The sequence below is a fragment of the Juglans regia genome, chromosome 5 (genome assembly GCF_001411555.2).
Source record: "Juglans regia cultivar Chandler chromosome 5, Walnut 2.0, whole genome shotgun sequence".
Classification (NCBI taxonomy): Eukaryota; Viridiplantae; Streptophyta; class Magnoliopsida; order Fagales; family Juglandaceae; genus Juglans; species Juglans regia.
The window spans coordinates 13423163-13447641 of record NC_049905.1 but is presented as its reverse complement, the minus strand read 5'-3'; the positions used below and the strand labels follow the sequence as shown (position 1 = coordinate 13447641).

The 24479-nt window shown below is 37.1% G+C and overlaps 1 protein-coding gene across 1 annotated transcript; it reads right to left on the bottom strand.

Annotated features, from left to right (window-relative positions):
* Positions 1-3290: 3290 nt before the first annotated feature.
* On the bottom strand, positions 3291-5063 carry LOC118348434. Its single transcript, XM_035690058.1, has one exon. It carries the CDS (start codon positions 5061-5063, stop codon positions 3291-3293), a length of 1773 nt encoding a protein of 590 aa, XP_035545951.1.
* Between the last annotated feature and the right edge of the window lie 19416 nt (positions 5064-24479).

Below are 24479 nucleotides of genomic sequence, written 5' to 3'. Positions count from 1 at the left end.
ATTAACATATATTAAAAATTAACATATGTTACATTTGTAACAATATGTTATTGTGCATGAAGTTTAAGTTGCTTTCATTTTGATATTACTTCTTAAATTGTGTGCTTAGGAGATTTGTTTATATTCTTGGTTCACCCAGCTTAACCACACCTAAATATTTATGTATACTTTTGGGGTTTTTGCATATAGCTCCCTTCAGAGTTAGCATTTCCTGACTTGCATTCACAACCTTTTTTTCAAAAAGTCTCCCCTAATTTTCCAACCTCCTGTGACAATCAATGTTAACCATCTGGAATGCAATCTAGATACTATGTCATGGCCATGCAGTTTGAATATTATTCACTTATACATTTACACATCATTCCCATTTTGTGACCATATTACTCCATTTAACGAAATAATGCCAAATGGTAATCACGTGGATCTCCTATATCCCCTAGCTGGCACATCAAAGAAATCGTTCATCATCCTACTGCAACAACTTTCGTGCCTTGTCCTTTGATGTAGGTGGACCAAGAACATCTCTTGTGCGTAAAGTAACCATTGTATCTGCACACAATGTAATTAAGAATCACATGAGACATTCTTTACTTCCTTTACGTAGCTAACAACCTCATATGCTTCCTAAGTTTAAAATCCCAATGCAAGATTTGTCTTTCATTCATCCACATCACTCATAACATGTTATAGGCACATGTTACAGTTCTTCTTAAATGTAAAACAACACTTTTGTACAGCCCCTAGTAAAATTTAATATCTACCAACAGCCTAGAGCTAAAACACTCATCTAAACTCAGCTGTTAAACTTACATGTCTGGACATATGATACCCAACCAAGACTTATACAATATATAATAAACGAATCCCACGTGTTTCCCCCGGGAGGCTATTGGCTAAACATATATGTGAATCCACAAACTTCATATATAGATAAGCACATGTTTACGCAAAACCTACCCCCAAGGATGAACCAACAATGTCCAAGTACTAGTACTCATGTAGTTAATTATAAAATACCTGATGTATTGCCGAGCTATCAACAAAACTTGGTTCTTACACTTACATCTCACCCACCTTCATCGATATCGACTATTGAGCTCATGCGATGTCTGTGATAGCCACGTATATAGTAGTCAGCTAATAGAATAGGTTATCAATACATTAGTAACCTGTACGTAACCATTTTACTGATATCATGGGTTGTGAAATGGAAATCATGACAATAATGCATGGTACCACAATTGGTGCTCATGGTTTATTCATGCATGAAGGGAGACTGTGGATGCAGGCAACCCAACTGTTCATCACACATTTGGATTATATATCATGTTGCTCTAAATTCAATATCCCTGCCTTATGAATTTGAACTTAAATTAACATACTTAATACATCATTAATATTACCGTCATCATCATCTGTCTCCTCATGAAGATGTTGCCCAGACTTGCTACTGGAGTTATCATCGTCATTTATGTCATCCATCCCCAACTCAGCGTCTAGTGGGTCATCATCAATAAATGAATCATCGACCAAACACTCGGACGGGACTCGAGGTGATATCATTGTTGGATCAACGGGCAAATTCTCTTCATCAACTCGATTCAATAGATTGCCCATGGCTGATTCACTCTCGATAATAGGGGGATAGTTATGGAGATCTGTGTAAACATCATCTTCTGCTTCACCCCCAGACGAGTCGTCATCACCATTCTCATCATCAACAGTAGTCATCAAGCGAATGTTGTAAACATTTCTATTTGTAATCTTATGTACAACCTGCCAACTTCCGCCCAATGTCACGTCCTTGAGATAAAACACTTGCAATGCTTGGCTTGCAAGGGCGAAATGTTCATCTTTATACATGTGCCTAGCAGTATTCACTATTGTCAAGTGGTCCCTCACACGTATCCCCCTCCTCGGTTCGCCAACATCATACCAAGCACAACTAAACAGATAAACCTTGCGCCAACCCATATAGCGTAATTCTATAATATCATGCAACACTTCATAGAAGTCAACAGGAGATCCATGGTGCTCGCCATGAACCACCACCCCGCTGTTTTGGGTGCGCCGATGCCTTTCACGCTCTTTCGTATGGAAGCGAACTTCATTCATTATACATCCGGCATATGATGCGACCCACGGATCTGGACCACATGCTAATGCATATATGTCATCAGTTACCTCACTTGGCCTAATTGTACTCCACTTTTGAATCTAGGACATAAGAAAACACAAAACAATCATTTTTCCATCATTATATATAGAAGGGAAACATGTGTATGCTAAGTAGTTTGGTATCTTACACGTGATTTGAACCATGATGGGAATTGACTTTGATGCCTAAGATCAATGTTATGAGGGTCCTCTTCTTTCAATATGTTATAGTGCTCCCTGCATATGTGTGAGCAAAACGTTACTAGGAGAGTAAGTACTATAAAGTTGAAGTTAATGCTGGAGCGGCAAAAGTATGTTGTATTTACTCTATGTATCGTTCAACCTTCGTGCAATTATTAAGTACATACCATCGGGCCTTTCTCATTAATGTGTCAGACAATTTCTTAGAGCTTCCTGTCCCCAGGGGTCGAACCTTTTGTGAGAAAACAGATAAACAAGGCTCGTTTCTCGACTCATTCGAACCACCAACAACGTCACTGTTGCGTTCCTCTCGGTTATATCTAGTCTCAATATCGTGAAGATACATAGAGCAAAATGTAAGACATTTGAGATGAACATATACCTCAGCAATTGAGCCTTCTGGACGGGCTCTGTTGCGAATGTACCGCTTGAACTTCCCTAGATACCTTTCAAAAGGGTACATCCATCTATATTGCACGGGTCCTGCTAGCAATGCCTCCTCTGGCAAATGAATGGCTAGGTGCCCATGATATCAAAAAATGCGGGAGGGAATATCATTTCCAGTTTACAAAGGATAATAGGAATATTAACTTGAAGCTGATGCAACACTGATAAGGGCAAAGTTTGTGAACATAATTCTTTGAAGAACGAGCTTAAGTCTATTAAGGCTTGACGCACATCGGGCCGTAAGATCCCACCAATAACAACCGGCAACAGTGCTTGCATAAAGATATGACAATCATGGCTCTTCATTCCTTTGATTTTTCCATCACAAACACTAACACACCGTGCAATGTTTGAGATAAAACCATCTGGGAATTTAACTTCTGACAACCATGCACAAAATTTTCTTCGCTCATTTAAATTTAACATGTAGCAACCAAGACTCATAGAAACACGATCGCCATCATGTTGTAAATGCAATTCTTTTCTTAGTCCAAGATTAGCCAAATCCCTAGTGCATTGGTGGAGTCCTTGGTTTTCCCATCAATATTGAGCAAAGTTCCCAACAAGTTATCACATATGTTTTTCTCAATATGCATAACGTCCAAGTTATGTCTCAACCCCAAGTCTAACCAGTATGGAAGCTCAAAAAATATAGACTTTTTTGTCCAATTTAGTTGATTGGGAGTTCGTTTCTTCTTCAAAGAAGATTTACCAAGCTGGACATGTGACACCCCACGTAATTGTTCTAGCAATTCCTCTCCCTCGACCCTTGATGGTTGGAGTCGATGCTCTTCGTACCCATTAAAAGAATTCTTTTTCCATCTCCAAATGTGATTTGGTGGCAACCATCGTCGATGACCCATATAGCAATGTTTGCACCCATGTACCAACCATTGTGAATTTGTGTCAACTGTATATGAAGAGCATGCCATCTTGCCTTTTGTGCTCCACCTGGAAAGATTGGCATATGCGGTAAAGTCGTTGATAGTCCAAAGTAGCGCTGCATGCAACCTAAACATTTGCCCACTATATGCATCATAGGTATGAATACCCGCTTCCCATAACTCCTTCAACTCATCAACAAGAGGACATAAGAACACATCAATATCATTCCCTGGTGACTTAGGGCCAGGGATTAACAAAGACAATATGGTATATGGATCTTTCATGCATGACCAAGGGGGCAGGTTGTAAGGAACAAGTAGCACCGGCCATATGCTATACGGTTTGCTCAAGTTATTGAATGGGTTAAACCTATCACTCGCCAAAGCAAGTCTAACATTGCGAGGATCTTGAGAAAACCTCTCATGTTTGTGATCAAAGTCTTTCCATACACTAGAATCTGCTGGATGTCGCATGCATGTCGGATCGTCAACCCGAGCTTCTAGATGCCATCTCATGGCTTGGGCTGTCTTCTTTGACATAAATAGCCTTTGCAAGTGTGGCTTCAGGGGGAAATATCGGAGAACTCTTTGTAGTATCCTTCGTTGCTTACTTGTGCATACAGTCCACCTAGATGCATTACATTTAGGACACTCATTTAACGATGCATTTTCCTTCCAAACCAAGGCACAATCATTTAGGCACACATGAATCTTTTTGTAACTAAAGCCCAAGCCACGCTGCAAGCGGCGAGCATCGTTATATGAGTCAGGGAATAGAGCATTGGGAAATGCAGCTTGCAAGAGCTTTATCACCATGTCAAATGACTTGACGGTCCAACCACCAATGCTCTTGATTTGAAGCAACTTGACGATGAATGATAGCTTTGAGATCTTATCACAAGAAGGGTAAAGTGGATGTCGTGCATCAGCTACCAACTCCTCCAAATTAAGGTTTATTGGAGTATACGAGGTGGATGGTTGATAATTTGGATTTGCATTTCCTTCATATCTAGCTGAATTATCCATAAATGAGCCATGACGAATGTCATCTAACATCTTGTCGACATCATCAATGTAGTCACTGTAAGCAGATGCATCGTCTGCTTCTTCGTCAGAAAATGTAGCATCTAGGAAAGGATCATCTTCTCCATGGAATATCCGTTCCGTATAAGTAGGATCAATCCCTATGATGAACAAATGATCTTCGACGGTGGGAATAGAGTAGAAAGATCTATTCCTGCATCTCCTACATGGACACCTAATGTGATTAGATCCGGGTGTGTTGGCTTGCGCCATAGCCAGGAATTGTCTAACACCCTTAGCATACTCATTGGATTGCAATCTATCTTCGATACGCATCCAAGCCTTATCCATCTTATGCAGGTGACCAACTAGTAGAAGAGAGATTGTTAGGTCCAAGAAGACTTAGTGCAATGACAAGGCAATACTAAAAGTGTAAATATTAGTCTCCATACTTGGAGACAAGCTTTGGAATTCAACGACATTAGAATAAGGGACATGAAATAGCTGAATAGATAAACTGGACAATGCTCATTGTTTTTGACGAGCAGGAATTACAAGGAAAACGTGCCACTACAACATAGCTGAAAATCTATTTTATAGTTGTGGGGTAACAATTTTAGTTTGACTAATTATGATAATTTACGTGCGTTGAGGGCACTATTGTTGTATTTTGAAGCTGCTTGAGGGTTAAGAGTTAATTTATCAAAGTCTGAAATTGATGGATGTGGAAGCAGTTTTGCTATATTTATCAGTTTTGGCTTAATTACTGGGGTGCAGAATCTCTTCGCTGCCTTTTAGGCATCTTGCATTAATCATGTAATAGTCAGACATTGGAAAATGACTATTTTTTTATAGGAACTTTTAATTGGCCACAAGTTCCCTAAATTGTGAAGCCTATATATGTAGTCAAACTTAGTACTTCCAACATTATTTTTTTTGTTTCTATATTCTTTGACATGGCAAATAACTCCTGTTAATAATCTAATGGGTGTTACCTTAATTAAATCGCACGTTTGTCATACATATATGGGGCCACCCTAGCTCACTACAGTCGGGTAAATATGTGAGATTTACCCAACTTTCCAAAAGGAGGCATTAATATTGGTGATTTATAAGATGTTGACATGGAAACCAAACAACCGATATCACTGCAGCTTACCAAGCCAAGCACAAAAAAAGTATGGGAGAAGTGCATGGGGAGAGATTCATAGTTGTGATGAAAGATATCATCATCATCTTTATGTGCTTGAAAATAATTTATACTTGAGTTGAACAATGTCCACATGACTCTGTGGGTTGTTCTCCATTCAAACTCGATAACTAGGTAAGTTAACTGGTCCCTAAGACACACTAAGACATAATCTGGTTGGTAGTCCAAGTATAGAGATAAACCCCCATAGCAATCTAACATGGAGTATACTAAAATTGAAAACCATGCATTATGATACCAATCCGTTTTGAGATTTGGTAGGATACATGTGAAGTCATCCAACTAATTGTTGTATTGTACCCTATGATTCTATTGGAGAAAGAGTATGAGAGTTGTGCTATAGAGCTTGGAAGGGATGTGGGCAAATGCAGCAAAATGGTTTAGGGTCAGGTACAAGGGAAATGGTTTAAGGATCTGTCTTTAGGAGAAACGTGTAGAAATAGAGCAGACCAAAACTAACAATAATATGAGACTCAGTCCTCACCCTAGTATATTTTGTTTCAATCAGAAACAAAGGCAGGGTTCCATTATGAGAAAAATTATGGAAATATGTTTTACACAACCAGGCATATCATCCTCTTCATAGGCAGAAATTACACAACCATATGATGGTACATTACACAATATGTTACACAATCATATACACAGATTCACTATACACATATTCACAAATTACAGAGAATACACATGACACAATAGAATCAACACAAATTTCACAGATTAACATTTTACAGATTCACAAATTACACAAATTACACAGTACAATCATATCATCGAGGATTACACAGAGAGAAGAGGAAGGGAGAAGAGAGAGAGGCTCACCGTGTGGAACTGGAGTGTGTCTACTGGACTCCGGCCGGCGGAGGTGACTGGGCGAGGTTGCGATGGGTGGGGGGACTGGCTCTAGGTGACTGGGTGAGGTTTGGGGGCGGGGGGGAGAGGGTCGGGTCGTACTGGCAGCGAGAGGCAGGCCGTGAGGTCGCGGCTCGCAATCGCAGGGAGAGAGAGAGACGAGAGCGGCGCGGGTTGGGGGGAATGGGGGAAGAAAGGGAAATGGGAAAAAGTGAAAACACGGGGTAATTAATTTTATTATCTATTGCGGCGACTTTTAATCGCCGCAATAGTTGAAAATAACGCCGCAAGAACCAAATAACCCAGTAAGTTTATTTGCGGCGAGAAGATGTCGCCTCAAAAAGTCAGTTCCTTCGTCGTAACAACATAATAAACCACGAATGGATGAAATATCTGGCCAAACTATTTGCGGCGACCAAATTTCGCCACAATAAACAATGTTTCAGTGGAAAATCCTCTTTTCCCCACAAAGTTTTTCTTGCTGAGTTAATTTTGTGGGAAAAGGCTAGTTTTATTTTCCACGAATGGTTTTCGTGTGATTAGGCGATTATTTGCCACCACCGTCTGTCATGGAAAAATAACTCATGGCAAAAGGCCATAATTCTTGTAGTGATAATATATATTTGAGGGAATATATATGTGAGTATAGATTACTAATATATATACTAATATATATAATCTTACATTTTCCTTTATAGTTTACTTTAGTACTATAATATATATGATACTATACATATGTATTTAGAATAAATTACTATATATATGATTGTATATATTATTAATATATATGATTTTATATTTTCTTTTATACTTTAGTATAGTATAATATATATAAAATAAATATATACGGTACTTTATAGTATTCTATCATTTAATATGAATATATATGTGACGTCACATGTAGCTGCTTTCAAGAATGTAGGCCTATTAAAAAAAAAAACAAAAATGCAGGCCCAACTAACAAACCAAAAAGCTTAACACCCCCAATCTTTAGAGACGTGAATTTAATATTCGTCAAGTCGTGATGGGAAGTCAAGCTTGGAATGCATTAAAAAAGCAGACAACATTATTGCATGAAATGGTATATGGCATGTTGAACGATCGTTCCACCTGTTTGCATGTCGTCTTTCCTTGGTTGGTTTTTGTAACATCTCGTATTTTTAGTGTATTTTTAATTAAAAAATTATTTATTATTAATTTAAAAATTGATTCTCTTATTTTAAATTTTCATATTTTAGAGGGTTTAATTTTATGATTTTTAATATGTAAAAATTAAATTTGACATATTTCCTTAATATTAATTATTGTTATGCATTTAATTTTCTTTTTATATTAAATTAACTTGTTGTTGGATTTAATTAATTATTTTCATTTTAATCATTATGTTTGAATTATTTTATTTTACTTGTTGTTTTGAAATCGTTTCCGTTAGATCATTTTTGTGACCCAAGATGTGATAATTGAACCTCATTTATTTCCCTCACTTTTTCTTTTCCTATTTTTTCTTTTCTTCCACTTTTTCTTTTTCTACTCATTTTCTTTTCTCCTTTTTCTCCTCTACTTCTCTCCCGTGCACGAAGGACTTCTCTTCCTCTCTTCCCGTACGTTGCGTCTCCTCCCCAGCCCGCCGCCGTGCGCCACCGTCCGGCGACACCGCCGAGCCCACCTCCTTCCCCACCTGCCGGCGACCCCTCCCCTCCAATCTCAGCTCCTCCCGCGCCGCCATTAGCCCCCACGCACAACACCAAGCCGCGACACCTCTTGTGTTCGCGCGCCGCCGTCGCTCCACCTCCGGCCACCATTCCTTCACCATTTCGTCCTCGACCTCCTAGCAACCCAACGGACTCAACCCCAGCTCCGATCCGTTACCGGTGGAGCACATCCAACCCCATTTCCAATTTGGGTATTTTTGGTTTTCAATCACCCTTTACGCCGTCACTCACGGCCAACCACCACTATCACTAGCTTCACCAACATCCCTAAGCCCTACCCTAGCAATCTCGGGTCTTCGTTTGTCCCCATTCAAAAGTGGGTTTTGAGACCCACGGCCACAGTGCATTTGGCACTATTTTGTTGCTGCTTTGTCGCTTCTTGCAGCTCCGTGATCTTTCAAAAATTATATTATAGCATTGTAAGTATTTTTCTGAAAACTTTTGAGATTTAAACGTATTTCGCGCTAACTCATATATACTATGAATTGGTTAGCTATGCCGGACTGAGTCCGAGGAGTAAGGGGGTCGGTTGGATTAGATGATGGAGTTGTTTGTGTGATTGGTGTATGCTATGAGATTTGTTGGCTGTTTCGAATTTAAATATTGGTGTTTTGTGTTTGATGTGGGCTATGTTGGATATTGGTGATTTTAGGAAGTGATGATATATTTTGGGATTATGAGGGTTTTAAGTTTTGAGGAATTAAAATAGGTTATTTTAGAAGCTTAGGATTAAATATCGAAAGATTGATTGAAAACTTACGAAAATGATGTGATTATTTTTATGGGTGACGATTTGTAGTCGACTCGACATTTTTGAAGAAAATTCTGAAAAGCTAAGTTGTCCAGGTAAGCAGGGTTCCTATGCTAGATTTGCATAAAAATAAAATAGACTGATGTTGATTTTTGAAAATATGCATGTTTTGTTATGAAAAGAGATTTGAACTACCTCAGTTATTTGTTCTGCATTACTCATGAGATTCTGTTTAAAAATAAAATATTTTCTGGCATGACTAGTGTAGACATGAGCTATTTTTCATTTTACTTCTGAATTGTGCAAAAGAGAGCTAATATGAAAGTTTGTGCATAAAATTATGTTTTGTGATTTCTGAAAACTCTGTTCTGTTCTGAAAATATTCTGTACTCTGATATGATGTGATTTCTGAAAACTCTGTTCTGTTCTGAAGATATTCTGTACTCTGATATGATGTAATTTCTGAAAAAATTTTGCATGACATTCTGAATCGGGATGTGGTTTGTGGATGGTGACCTATTTGACCTACCACGGGTGCTAATAGTGGCTTCTATTTGGGTTGGTACCAACTGTTCTGTTTCTGGTGCACCCACTTTGGAAACAAATTGGTTTTTTGGTGGCCTTTCCTGTGTGCACACTCGGGGCTCCGAGAATAAATAAGGAGAATATTCACATTTTGTTTCTGCTCGGTTAGCTACCGGGGTTTGCACAACCCTACCACGGGGGGTTAAACATGGCCTCTGATATAATATGATGCTCTGGTACGATGGTGGTCAGTTATGCTATGCCAAAAGAATTTGAATAAGAATATTTTTGAACTTTCGCTCTGATATTTTTGATAACATGTTCTGACTCTGCAGTCTGAAAATAAAGTGTTTTGTTGTGCATTCTGAAATCAGTAAATGCTCATGTTTGCATACTAGTATATGTTCTCTGCTTACTGAGTTGTTGATAACTCATCCCCTCTTATCTCCAATATTTTCAGATGATTTTTAGATATTTCAGTTGAGGATCAAGACTATGAAGGATTGGGTGAGATGAGTTAAGAATAGTGGATTAAGAATAGAAAGTTTTCGATGAGTATTGGTGATTTTTGATAATTACATTGTTGAAATGTGAGTTTAAGTGACATGTAGATAAGTTGGTAATTTTGGGGGTTTCTGTATTGAGGATTTATATACGAGTATGTGTGGTTAACTAAATTTGAAGTGTTTACGTTTGATTTGAAGGTTTTGGAAGAGTTTTAGAAACGTTGGAATTGATTGTCATGTATTATGGGTTAACTCTCTGAACCCTCGGGGTTGGGGCATTACAGTTGGTATCAGAGCCAGGTTTGAGGCTCTGCAGACTAAAAACATTTGAGTTTTGGATGTCCGTGGGTTTAGGAAGAAACTTCAGATTTGAGGTGTGGATTTGTAAAGAATAAGAGCTAATTTTATGGAACTGCAGACTTTATGATTGAGTTTTGAGGTTTTGAGGTTTAGGGATTTTAGATCCGACAAGCTTACTTTGTTGACTATAAGAGATAATCTTTTTAAGATTTAAGGTTTAGATTTTTGTGGTTTAGATTCTAAAGATGTACTGGAGTTTAGAGCGATGTTGGGTTTCAATATGAGATGATAGGAATGACTATATGAGTTGGTTAAAGATATGGCTAAGAATAGGTAAAACTATATGTGCAGTACCAGAAAAGTTTAAAGGTTTAATTTGAAATTATTATTTTTATTTAAATTGAATTTATTTGGTTTTGTTTGATTTTATTTTATTTGAATTGAAATTATGTTATTTTATTTATTAAGTTTATTTTATTTTGTTCGTTTCGTTCGAAACTGAAAAGTGGGTTAAAGATTAAGTTATGGCCGGAAGATGGTACGACTGAGAACACTATTGTTATATTTAGCGTAGTAGGCTTGAACTTTTATCGACTTGGTTTGCTTTTATAATATCAAGGTTTCAAAGGAACGGCATGGTCTGGGTGATCTATTTGGGGAGTAGGATATTTGAGGTTTTCGATTTCGTGGATGTATGACACGAGGCTTTAGAATAGGAGGTTGTAAGTCCAATAAACTTTAACGACAGATTTACGGGAATTTCACCAAAAGTTTAAAGTTTTGCAGACTTTAGGAAATGATTGTTATCATTTAATATTTTAGATTTTGAAAGTTTCGGGAGTCGATTGTTTTATTATTGGATATAAGTTCATCGATCTGATAGATTTCGAAAAATGATTCTGGTATAATTTAAGGTTTTAGAATTACAGATTCGAATGACTGAATTGAAATAAGATTTAAGTTTTTAATTCTACAAGCTTGGTGTGCTAGCTTGTTTTATTTTGGAGACTGATTAGTGTGTGACCATTAAAATGAGGTTGATTAGAGTTGAGTTATTGATATAGGGATTTTCAAGGAGATTATTTCTTTGTAGATTGAAGGTATTGATCTAGTTTGGATAATGATTGTTATTAGTTCGGGGTTATAATGGCAGGTTTTGGGATTTGATCCATATCAATTTAAGGATGATAGTTGGTGTAGATTCAAGAAGGCATTCTTGGTGATTTTGAGGAAAAAGTGAAATAATTTATGGTTTTGGGAGATCAAGCATTTTTCTACCAAAATGTGATAAGAGTTTTCTGGTCAGTAGGTTTGGAGCCACCTTGTACTCGATGGTGTTGTTTTTATGAGGACATAAATTTTATGCATGTGGCGAATTATCAGAGTACGCAGTAAGAGCGTGATATTTTGGTTTTAATTAGGAGTTCAAATTTTGTGTTGATTTTGAGAAATTAGTCGTGACTTGAATTTTTGAAGCGATACTTGTAGTTGGAGACCAATCACTCAGTTGTACCAATTATGTTATTGATGGTTAACTTTGGCAGTGACCATTAGATTACCAAAGGTAGAATATAATGAAGATTTGGAAGTTATACCGTAGGAGTCAATTGAGGTTGGTATAGATTATCAAATAGAGCTATTAATCATTGGGATTCCTTGAATGTTGTATTAAGGCTCTTGTGGAAAAATGAGATTTTAAATATCATAGCCACCCTAGGAATACTGGACGTGTTGTGCCACTGAGGGACTAATACGAGTATGATGCAATCATCTATGGAAACAGACTTGAGAGAACATTACTTATGCTTGTTGGGAGTTGTTGATGGTATGGTCTTTTCGAGCGTGTTTTGGGTTGTATCTTGTATCCTGCTTTAGCGTGATGTTTGACTTTACAAATTTCGAGAACGAAATTTTTTTAAGGGGGGAGAATATAACACCCCGTATTTTTAATTGAAGGATTATTCGTTCTTAATTTAAAAATTGATTATCTTGTTTTAAATTTTCAGATTTTAGTGGGATTATTTTTATGATTTTTAATTTGTGAAAATTAAATTTGACATGTTTCCTTAATATTAATTATTGTTATGCATTTAATTTTCTTTTCATATTAAATTAACTTGTTGTTGGATTTAATTATTTATTTTCATTTTAATCATTACGTTTGAATTATTTTATTTTACTTGCTATTTTGAAATTATTTCCGTTGGAACATTTTTATGACCCAAGATGTGAGGATTGGACCTCATTTCTTTTCCTCACTTTTTATTTTCCTCCTTTTTTCTTTTCTTCCTCTTTTTCTTTTTCCCCTCATTTTCTTTTCTCCTTTTTCTCCTCTACTTCTCTCCCACGCGCAAAGGACTTCTTTTCCTCTCTTCCCGTGCGTTGCGTCTCCTCCCCAGCCGGCTGCCGTGCGCCACCGTCCGACGACACCGCCCAGCCCACCTCCTTCCCCACCTGCCGGCGACCCCTCCCCTCCAATCTCAGCTCCTCCCGCGTTGCCATTATCCCCCACATGCAACACCAAGCTGCGGCACCTCTTGTGTTCGCGCTCTGCCGTCGCGCCACCTCCGGCCACCATTCCTTCACCACTTTATCCTCGACCTCCTAGCAACCCAATGGACCCAACCCCATTTCTGATTTGGGTATTTTTGGTCTTTAACCACCCTTTACGCCGCCACCCATGGCCAACCACCACTATCACTAGCTTCACCAACATCCCTAAGCCCTACCCTAGCAATCTCGGGTCTTCGTTTGTCCCCATTCAAAAGTGAGTTTTTAAGACCCACGGCCACAATGCATTTGGCACTGTTTTGTTGCTGCGTTGTCGCTTCTTGCAGTTTCGTGATCTTTAAAAAATTATATTATAGCATTGTAAGTATTTTTCCGAAGAAATTTTGAGATTTAAACGTATTTTTGCACTAACTCATATTTACTGTGAATTGGTTGGTTTTGCCGGACTGAGTCCGAGGAGTATGGGGGTCGGTTGGATTTGATGATGGAGTTGTTTGTGTGATTGGTATATGCTATGAGATTTGTTGGCTGTTTCGGATTTAAATATTTGTGTTTTGTGTTTGATGTGGGTTATGTTGGATATTGGTAATTTTAGGAAGTGATGATATATTTTGGGATTATGAGGGTTCTAAGTTTTGAGGAATTAAAATAGGTTATTTTAGAAGCTTAGGCTTAAATATCGAAACCCGTGATTGATTGAAAACTTACTGAAATTATGTGATTATTTTTATAAGTGACGATTTATAGTCGACTCGGAATTTTTTAGGAAAATTTTGAAATGCTAAGTTGTCCAGGTAAGCAGGGTTCCTATGCTAGATTTGCATAAAAATAAAATAGACTGATGTTGATTTTTGAAAATATGCATGTTTTGTTATGAAAAGAGATTTGAACTATCTCAATTATTTGTTCTGCATTACTCATGAGATTCTGTTTAAGAATAAAATATTTTCTGGCATGACTGGTGTAGATATGAGCTATTTTTCATTTTACTTCTGAATTGTGCAAAAGAGAGCGAATATGAAAGTTTGTGCCTAAAATTATGTTTTGTGCTTTCTGAAAACTATGTTATGTTCTAAAGATAGTTTGTACTCTGATATGATGTGATTTCTGAAAACTCTATTCTGTTCTGAAGATATTCTGTACTTTGATATGATGTAATTTCTGAAAACTTTTGGAATGACAGTTTGAATCGGGATGTGGTTTGTGGATGGTGACCTATTTGACCTACCACGGGTGCTAATAGTGGCTTCTGTTTGGGTTGGTACCAACTGTTCTGTTTCTGGTGCACCCACTTTGCAAACAAAGTGGTTTTCTGGTGGCCTTTCCTGTGTGCACACTCGGGGCTCCGAGAATAAATAAGGAGAAGATTCACATTCTGTTTCTGCTCGGTTAGCTATTGGGGTTTGCACAACCCTACCACAGGAGTTAAACATGGCCTCTGATATAATATGATACTCTGGTACGATGGTGGTCGGTTATGCTATGCCAAAAGAATTTGAATAAGAATATCTTTGAACTCTGATATTTTTGATAACATGTTCTGACTCTGCATTCTGAAAATAAAGTGTTTTGTTCTACATTCTGAAATCAGTAAATGCTCATGTTTGCATACTAGTATATGTTATCTGTTTACTGAGTTGTTGATAACTCATCCCCTCTTATCTCCAATATTTTCAGATGATTTTTAGATATTTCAGTTGAGGATCAAGACTATGAAGGATTGGGTGAGATGAGTTAAGAATAGTGGATTAAGAATAGAAAGTTTTCGATGAGTATTGGTTATTTTTGATAATTACATTATTGAAATGTGAGTTTAAGTGACATGTAGATAAGTTGGTAATTTTTGGGGTTTCTATATTGAGGATTTTATATACGAGTATATTTGGTTAACTAAATTTGAAGTGTTTACATTTGATTTGAAGGTTTTGGAAGAGTTTTAGAAATGTTGGAATTGATTGTCATGTATTATAGTTAACTCTCCGGACCCTCGGGGTCGGGGCGTTACTGTTTCCCTTTTTGTTTGATTCCTTTGCTCCAACACATTATGTTGACTGTTGAGTTGGTTACAAGCAAGGTACGAAAAGCCATCTCTAATTCTCTTAAGTACCCTTTGTTAAGAAAATAGAACTAAAGATAAAATAAGTGCTTGACAACTTAGAGTATCTTGTAAGACAAAAGAACATTATAGGTCTAAGATAAGGTGTTCAAAAAAAACCATCTGAAAGATTGCCCACAACTTCTTTGGTTGAAGAATCTGGTATTTGAAGAATCGTTATTATTTCAACAATCAAGATTTAGCACCTTTGATTAAGATCCGACCATTGTGATGAGAGTAACACTGCTTACTTTTCATCTATTTAATTCTATTTATAGTCTTGGTGTATAAGTCCCGCATAGTACTACTTTTGAAAGAAATGGATACATCCTCTGTCATTAATGTCACATAAATCTCCCACTGTTTGCTAGGCCACTAATGAGGTGAATGAATGTTATAAAAACACGTGTAACTCGATTAATATTATACATATACAAAAAAAATATCAATAATCTTAAAAAGAATAAATTTCTTCCTTCATTATTAATAACGATGATGACTATGAAAGGAGAACGACCAACGCACGACTTGTGAGTAGACCGTGCGCTATCTTAATGATGGATGATGTTTCAATTCCAATTGCTGATTTTTTTTTTTTTTTGATAGAAAAGAACATTCATTTCATAAAGGCATAACACCTTGAGATAGGTTACAATAGTGTTGATCAATGAAAATGACATTCTCAATGAAAGGAGGTACACTATTCCACCAAATAAGCATATCTTCAATAGACCAAGCATGTCTTGCAAGTCGATGGGCAGCCTCATTTGTGAATCTACTGCAATGTTGAAAGCTGCAATGAGGAAAAGTTTGCATTAATCCTTTTACCTCTGCTACCACAGATCGTATAGCTGCATTTGACTCAAATGATCTATTAACCTCTTCAACTTGGAACAAACAGTCACTTTCAATTATCAGCTTTGGTATACGCAAGCTCATGCACAATTGAAGGCCTCTCAATAAAGCCACAGCTTCAACTTGTTCTGGTTCCAGAGAAACAGATTCCACTCTACTACATGCCATAAGAATTTCACTCATATGGTTCCTCAAAATCGCGCCCATACCAGCTTTTTTTAAATCAAAAAAGAGAGCCCCATCAATGTTTAGCTTAAGAGAGTCTTCTGGAGGGGGTGACCATCTATACACCATGTTTTTAGAAATATGGTTCCCCAACTGCTGTCTAACCACAATACTATGCAATTTCTTTGTAAAAGCAAATCCAATAACCTGCTGAAGTGGTAAAGCAATCTGTTCATGAACCATTTTGTTCCTTCTGAACCAAAAAGCCCAAACCATCAAGAAGAAATCCGACAGATCCTCAGAATTGCCCTTGAATAAAATATCCATTGCAGTAGTGAGAAAAGAGCTGATTTGGTCACCATTTTGGAAAACAACAAACCTACTCCTTAAAAAACCATAGGTGGAAGGGCATAATATCAGCACATGCCTCAAATCCTCTAATGGATGTTGACAAAAGCAACATTTTCCTTCAATGTCCAGTTTTCTTTTGATTAGGTTTGCCTTTGTTGATAAACAATCCTTACACGCCCTCCATGCAAAAACCTTAACTTTATGAGGAACTTGTAACTTCCATAGAGCAGTCCAGAATTTTTTCATCACAGCCCCATTAGAGGATTCCCCATGTTCTGATTGCAAGATAGTTTTAAAGAAACTGTAAGCACTTTTGACAGAAAAAGAACCTGACTTCTCATGTTCCCACAGCCAATGATCAGCAGCACCAGTATGACTTGGATGCAATCTAAGTATAGCCTCCACCATGTTTGGATTGAAAAGAGCTCTAACATTGGCAATATCCCACCATTTAGTACTTTGATCAATAAGAGAGAACACTTTATTGTCCAGCTGGCTACTATGTTCAGTACTCTGTTCATATCCCAGTGCTTGTCTCAAATTTCTAAATCCAGGTAGCCAAACATCATTCAAAATATGGATTAAACTTCCATTTCCCACATTCCATCTGCCACCTTGCACTAGCAGCCTCTTTGCTTCCCAAATACCCCTCCAAGCATAGGAAGGATTTCCTCCAAGAGAAGCTTCAACAGATTCCCATCAGAAAAATATCGAGCTGCATACATTTTATGGAATAAACTATCCTTATTTTGCAATAATCTCCAAGCTTGTTTTGCCAACAAAGCCATATTGAAAACCTCAAGCTCCTTGAACCCCATGCCTCCCACAAATTTCGAATTGCACATCTTCTTCCAGCTTAGCCAATGGATCTTTCTCTCCTCCTGCTTCTGACCCCACCAATACCTTGCCATCACACTCTCTATATCAGAGCAAAGCCTTGGTGGAAGCTTAAAACAACTCATGGCATAAGATGGAATTTCCATAGCTACTGCGAGGATCTCCTTACCCCCTTGAGAGAACATATTCCCCTTCCAACCTTGCAACTTGAGCCAAACTTTGTGCTTAATGCCTGCAAATGCCCTCAATTTGGACCTGCCCACCATAGTTGGTAGCCCAAGGTACTTGTCATAGTGTTGCAATTGAGTTGAGCACCACAAATTCATAATAGCATGCCTGTTGTGCTGATTCACATTAGCACTAAAAACCATTGTTGTTTTCCCTCTATTCAACTGCTGACCTGAGGCAACTTCATATTGCTCTAAAAGAGTTTGCAACCTTACATTTGTTTCCACATCAGCATTACAGAAAATCAAGCTATCATCTACAAAAAGCAGATTATTCAGTTTAGGAGCTCCACGACAAATCTGTAATCCAGTAACAGCATTAGTTCTTTCAGCCTCTCTCAAAAGGCTAATCAAACCTTCAGTACACAAGAGGAATAGATAAGGAGAAATAAGATCTCCTTGCCTCAACCCTCTAGAAGGAACAATAAGACCAGTAGGAGAGCCATTAATTAGGATTGAAAAAGTAGGAGTCCTCACACACATCATCACAAGCTGAATTAACTTCTCATGGAATCCCAATTTGCTCATAACAGATTCAATAAAACTCCATTCGACTCTATCATAAGCTTTGCTCATATCAAGCTTGATAGACATAAAACCTTTCTTTCCTTTCTTCTTTCTCTTCAAATAGTCTAAAACTTCATAGGCCACTAGTACATTATCCGTGATGAGTCTGCCAAGTATGAAAGAGGATTGAGTATCTGAGATGATCACAGGTAACACTTGCTTGATTCTATTAGCAATGACCTTAGAAATTAGTTTATATGTAACATTACATAAACTAATTGGTCTAAGGTCATTTACTGTTTGAGGACTCTTCTTCTTAGGGACCAGAGTGATGAAAGTGTGATTGAGAGCTTGAGGCATTTCTCCATGATTCAAAACTTGTAGAACAGCATTTGTAATGGATGTACCAATGTCAGGCCAAAATTTCAGGAAAAAGAGAGGTGGCATACCATCAGGCCCTGGTGCTTTGTTGGGATGCATCTCTTTCAATGCTTGAAGAACTTCACCAGCTGTGAAGGGTTTAATAAGTTCGACATTCATCTCATTTGAGACCTTCCTCTCCATTTTATCAAGAATCACTTCCTGATCTCTAGATCCTGCAGAAGTAAACAAGGAAGAAAAGTGATTAACAATTAGTCTGTCACAATGTTCTCCCTCCTGCCAACAGCCACTGGCATCCATTAGTTTTGATAAGCCATTCTTTCTCTTTCTTTGAGATGCTTTAGCATGGAAAAACTTAGTATTCTGATCCCCTTCTGCTAACCATAGAGCTCTTGATCTCTGTTTCCACATTATCTCCTCCCTCTCCATCCATTTCTGAACTTCAACTAAAGCTTCATCAATCTCCTTTGTATTTAATGCTGTTGGATCCTTACTTTGTTCCATGAAGAGTTTGTGCTTTGCTTCTTTCAGCTTGACCTGGACCTTACCAAACTTTGATTTGTTCCACCTTTGTAACTTACTGCTACAACTATAAATAAAGTCCATAACACCCTGCATTCCATTTGAGGAAACTGCAGCAAGCCACTCCTGCTGTATAATTCTTGAACATTCAATTTCACCAATCCACATTGCCTCAAACCTAAAAGGCTTAGCACCTCCTCGTCTTGACTGGGGGCCCTCCAGCTCAATCCATAGTGGGAGGTGATCAGAATAAGAGATAGAACCATGAGTGACTGAGGCTCTAGTGAACAGATTACACCAAGATACATTTCCAAGGAATCTATCCAGTCTCTCATAAACACGAGCCATATCTTGTCTACCATTGCACCAAGTATATTGTGGACCACAGAAACCAAGGTCCCTTAACTCACAATCTAAAATCATTTGTTGGAAATCAACCATTTGCTGTTGTGGTCGATCTCTTCCCCCCCATTTTTCCTGTACTGATAAAATTTCATTGAAGTCTCCAAATACAAGCCAAGCCTCCTCAGGATACCTCCTCAAACTTCTTAGTAGATTCCAAGTTTCCATCCGTCTTGCAGTATCAGGTTGACCATATAGACCTATCATGTACCAGGTTCGTGTCATGTCAGTTACCATAGCATCAATATGTGATGCTGAATAACTCAAAATGGACAGAGGCACATCTTGCTTCCATAATAAAGCAAGGCCCCCACTTCTACCAGCCGCATCAACAGTTAAGCAGCAATTAAACTTAAATCTAACTCTATAGAATTCCATTTTTGCAGCATTCAGTTTTGTTTCTTGCAAAAACAAAACATCGGGATCTTCTCTTCTGAGTAAATCAGCAAGAGTACGAATACCATGAGGGTTCCCAAGCCCTCGTGTATTCCAACTAAGGATCTTCATTGAGCTCGGTGGGGCTGTGTTCTAGCCACCACCGCATCCTGGGAAATGTTAGCCTTCACTGTTGAAATGTCACAAATACCCTTCTGTCGAGATGCAACTGCATGGCCCTTAACTTTCACAGCAGTTACAAATTTCAACTTTTGTTGACTTTGCTCTGTTGCCATGCAACTCTCCATTACACCCTCATCAGTTACTAGTTTCATCTTATCGTGACTTTGATCAGTTGCCAAACTACTCGCCACCTTATCCGCATCAGTTACAGAAGCCACCTTGCGAATATCTAGTAACGGAACCTGACAATTATCACCAGCTTGGCCGTTATCCAAACTTTCCTCCACAATATCTGCCGCTCCCACGTTATCCTCGGAAGCAGTTACGTTTCGATCACTCGAAGATTCTCCAGTAGACTGGTCTGGCCCATGTTTCATCGGAGAACTACTACCATCATGGTTTCTCTGCCTCCTGTGTATAGGTCCTCTATATTCGCCAAAGTTCCCTGCATGCAACCAGGGACCATATGGAAACTCAGAGACTGAAAACTTGTCCATCAATGGCCTCCACTGATTACACTCCTTATGATTATGACCATGTGTACCACATATGTAGCAAAAATTTGGAAGTCGTTCATAAGAGAACCGAACCCAGAAGGGATTTGAAGATCCCACACAAACCTTCTTACCACGTAACAAGGGCTTAGTAACATCCAACTTTACCCTGATACGTAGGTACTCCCCCCAGGCCAGTGCATCCTTCTCCAAATCGACCTCCACCACACTACCAACTTCCTTCCTTACTATGTGTCCCATCTTCCAGTTCCTAGCCATAATCGGGAGATCATGGATACGAACCCAGAAGAGCGCCTCAGGGAAAGTAACCTGATGTACCTGCTGCAACCCATCCACCTCATTTGTGAGAACCAAGTGCTTATCAAAAGCCCAAGGTCCCTCTCTAAAAACGCATTCTTTATCCCATGGATCCTCAAATTTAGCAATAAATAGATTAGCACTAACATCTCGAATGGAGATAGACTTACCAGGGCGCCATAGACGCTTCATAGTACTCTTAAACGCCTCCTTATTAAACTGTTTATCAGTGAACAGTTTAAACAACAGACATTTTTCACTTCTACCTAGCACACCATCTAGAGACTCTTCATCCACTACCACGACTTCCTCTTCCTGATCAGTCAGGGATAGTTTTCCACACATCTTCTCAAGATCTTTCTCCATAGTTTCCACACACACTACCACACAAATAGGTAAAAAAAATAAAAAATAAAAAAGTTAGTCCTGCACAGGGCAGGTAGGAAGCCTCTACTCAGGGAGCCCTCGAGAGGAAAAAGAAATCCGTGCAAAAGCAATATTGCTGATTTTAAACAAGCAATATTGATATATAGAAGGGAAAAATCTCTCGCTTTATGTGGCTGCATGCGCTCACGCCCTATCAAGTATTCTACATGATTAAAGCTCTGCAAGTTTTTGTATTCTCATGCCTATCATTTTTATATGACAAACTTTTGCCTTTATTTATCTAAGATTTAAGTACTTCACCTTCTTTATTCTGTGCAATCGCTGCCTTCGTTATCAGAAAAATAAAAATTCTAGTAGTTCGCTTATGATTATGTTGTGAATTGGCAATGGAAGCTATTTTCTCTCTCAGAATATTTTAACTTTATATTAAAAATAACACTACAACAAAATTACTTATTTCTAGTCAGTTATTTAATTTTTCTTGCAAAAAATGAATTTGTTTTTTTGCAAATAGTCATTCTTATCGTAAGTAATCCATCACAAATGCTATTTTTCTTGTAGTGTATAATATTAAAAAATTATAATCTAACAATATTTTGATTTTATAATATTTGAATTCAAGTTTTTTTTATCTCTTTTCTCAAAATCGTATAAAACATCGATCTTCGATCACTCAAATCATTTTATTATTATTTACAAATTTCTCATCTCATTTCAATATCTCATCTTAACATCCAAATGAAGCCTTAATAATCTAGTACTTAACACTACTGTTGTCATTAGGGCTGTTATTAACATCTATCTATCTATATATATTCTACTTATGACAATTATAATTTTTAAAATGTTTACATTGTTTGGTTTTGGTTCGACAGCTCAAGTGTTGCTAAGAGGGAAAATAGTAAAGTATGAATTAAAGAGCTTAGATTTCTCTAATAAACAAAGATAAATATTCTATCAATTCAAGTCTCGTCAATATTAATCGGTCTATAAATTTAGAGGTACGAAGCAACAATTATAGAAGAAATCAGTGGTATTGTATCTATTGAGTTGAATTTTAGATGGGAAATGCTTTGGGTCCCGAATTTGTGTCCCGAATGTAATTTTTTTTTTTTATTGAGTGATTAAAAAAATATTTTTTAATAATATTGTGATTTTTTTATTTTTTTAAAAAATATTGTGATGATTAAAAAAATACATAAAAAATAAAAGAAAAAAAATAAAAAGCCTATTCGGGACACAAAATGGGTCCCGAATTCGGGACCTATAGCAGTTCCCATTTTAAATTCTCACTGCGTCATGATTACTAGAAACTTGTTGCAATAAACTCCCCGTGTAGAGGAAATGATGAACTTATTGGCTATGGAATCGAACGATGTTCGCTTTGTAGGAATTGATCATGGGATGGGTGGCGCTGGTAAGACATTAATGCTGGCCGAAATAATTTATGATCGAGCTTCTTATCAGTTTGTAGGAAGCAGTATTATTTATTGTATTGGAGAATAATCTAAAGCTAGTAGTCTAGCTTCTTTACAAAAACTTCTTTCTACGATCATGCAAGAAGAAATACATATATGGGATCACCGCGAGGGAATCAAGGTGAATCAGGTGATCATAAGGAGCATGCTGCGTATATAATAAAAAGGATTTTATCGTCCTTGATGAGATATACCGACTCTGACTCTGATATTGTACATATTTTATAAAAATATATATATTTTTTATATAACTATAACTTATATAGTTAATTAAATTCAATAATATACTAGTATGAACAAATTATTATAAAATAATATGTTTATACTATAATATAAATAGATTAAATTCACCAATAATTATTTAGTATATGTAAACACCATACTATTAACTATTACTATCATGTAACACTAATGTATAATAACATATAATACTAATTATATAATAACTAATGTATAATAACATTTAATATTAATGTATTATGTATAAACACAAATATATAAATTTATAATAACATTTAATACTAATATATAATAACATATACTGATAATGTATAATAATCAATATATTTGCACAAATTGTGAGACATGGCTGGCTAGATTTTGATAAGTTTCTCAAATATCACGTCGTGTTTGTTGATTTTGGAAAATCTGAACATGTGTTTGCACAAATTGTGGGAGGTGGTCTGGGTCTCGGTGAGGGAAGAGAAATGGCTTGGGCGTTCGTGGGGTTGGAAGAGAAAGGGTTTGGGCATCCTATGTTTTGCGGTTCAAGAGAAGTCCTCTAAGAGGTCTACGTGACAGTATTTCATTATAGGCTATTTTTTGGGCATCGTCGGAATCGCCAATTAGAAGATTTTGCCTTCCTATTGATATTGCTTTTCAACGAAAGTATAACTATTATATTAATATATATAGCATAAAACAAAAATATAACAAAAACCAAAAATTGAAACAAAATATATATTTCGTCGTAATCTTGAAATAAGTAGGTGAAAAGACTATTTGTAACATAATCCCAGAGTACGCATAATGTGATCTTATCATCTTATCATAAACTGCATACTAGTAAAATTATTTTCTGTAAGAACTAATTTTTAATAACATGGCATATATAGATCATGATATGGTATTCTTGCTATGTCACAACTTCATTTCAATAAGTAATGAGGGAAGCTGCCATCCTCTCTATATCAAGATAATGGCTGGCTCCATTTTATCAATTAGAATGTGCAGCTGAAATGGCGTGATTATCCCCATGATTTCCTTGGAACATAGACACACTCTATATATATATATTAAGAATAATGTTACTATGCCTCCTCGATTTGTACCTTCATTTTGACTGTCCATATATTGATTTATTTTTTCGAAAGTGACTATTACTATATTAATATTTTTTTATTTTTTTAAAAATGTTTAAACATGTTTTAAAATTATTTGAAATAAAGAGCAAATAAAAAAAAGTACAATTTGCACTTAGGGTGCGGCACTATGTGGACAAATTGAGAAATGCATTGTAACACTACTCATATATTAATATTATGTTAGATTGATAGACGTGTATGATAATAATTATTTAAGAAACTTTAAAAAAATACTTAGAAAAAAAACACTCAAATGACTTCATGTTAACTTGAAGGCTCGGTTTGGATATAGAAGTACTATCAGTGGCACCCCCGACCTCCATGTAAGGAAACACGAGAATCGAGGTGCTAGAATGATGACAACACGGTCACGCATCCCAACGATAGTGCCAAGTGTGTGTACATGCAACAGTGAACAATAAAAACACAGCGGATAATTTAATCAACTAAGTACCAGAG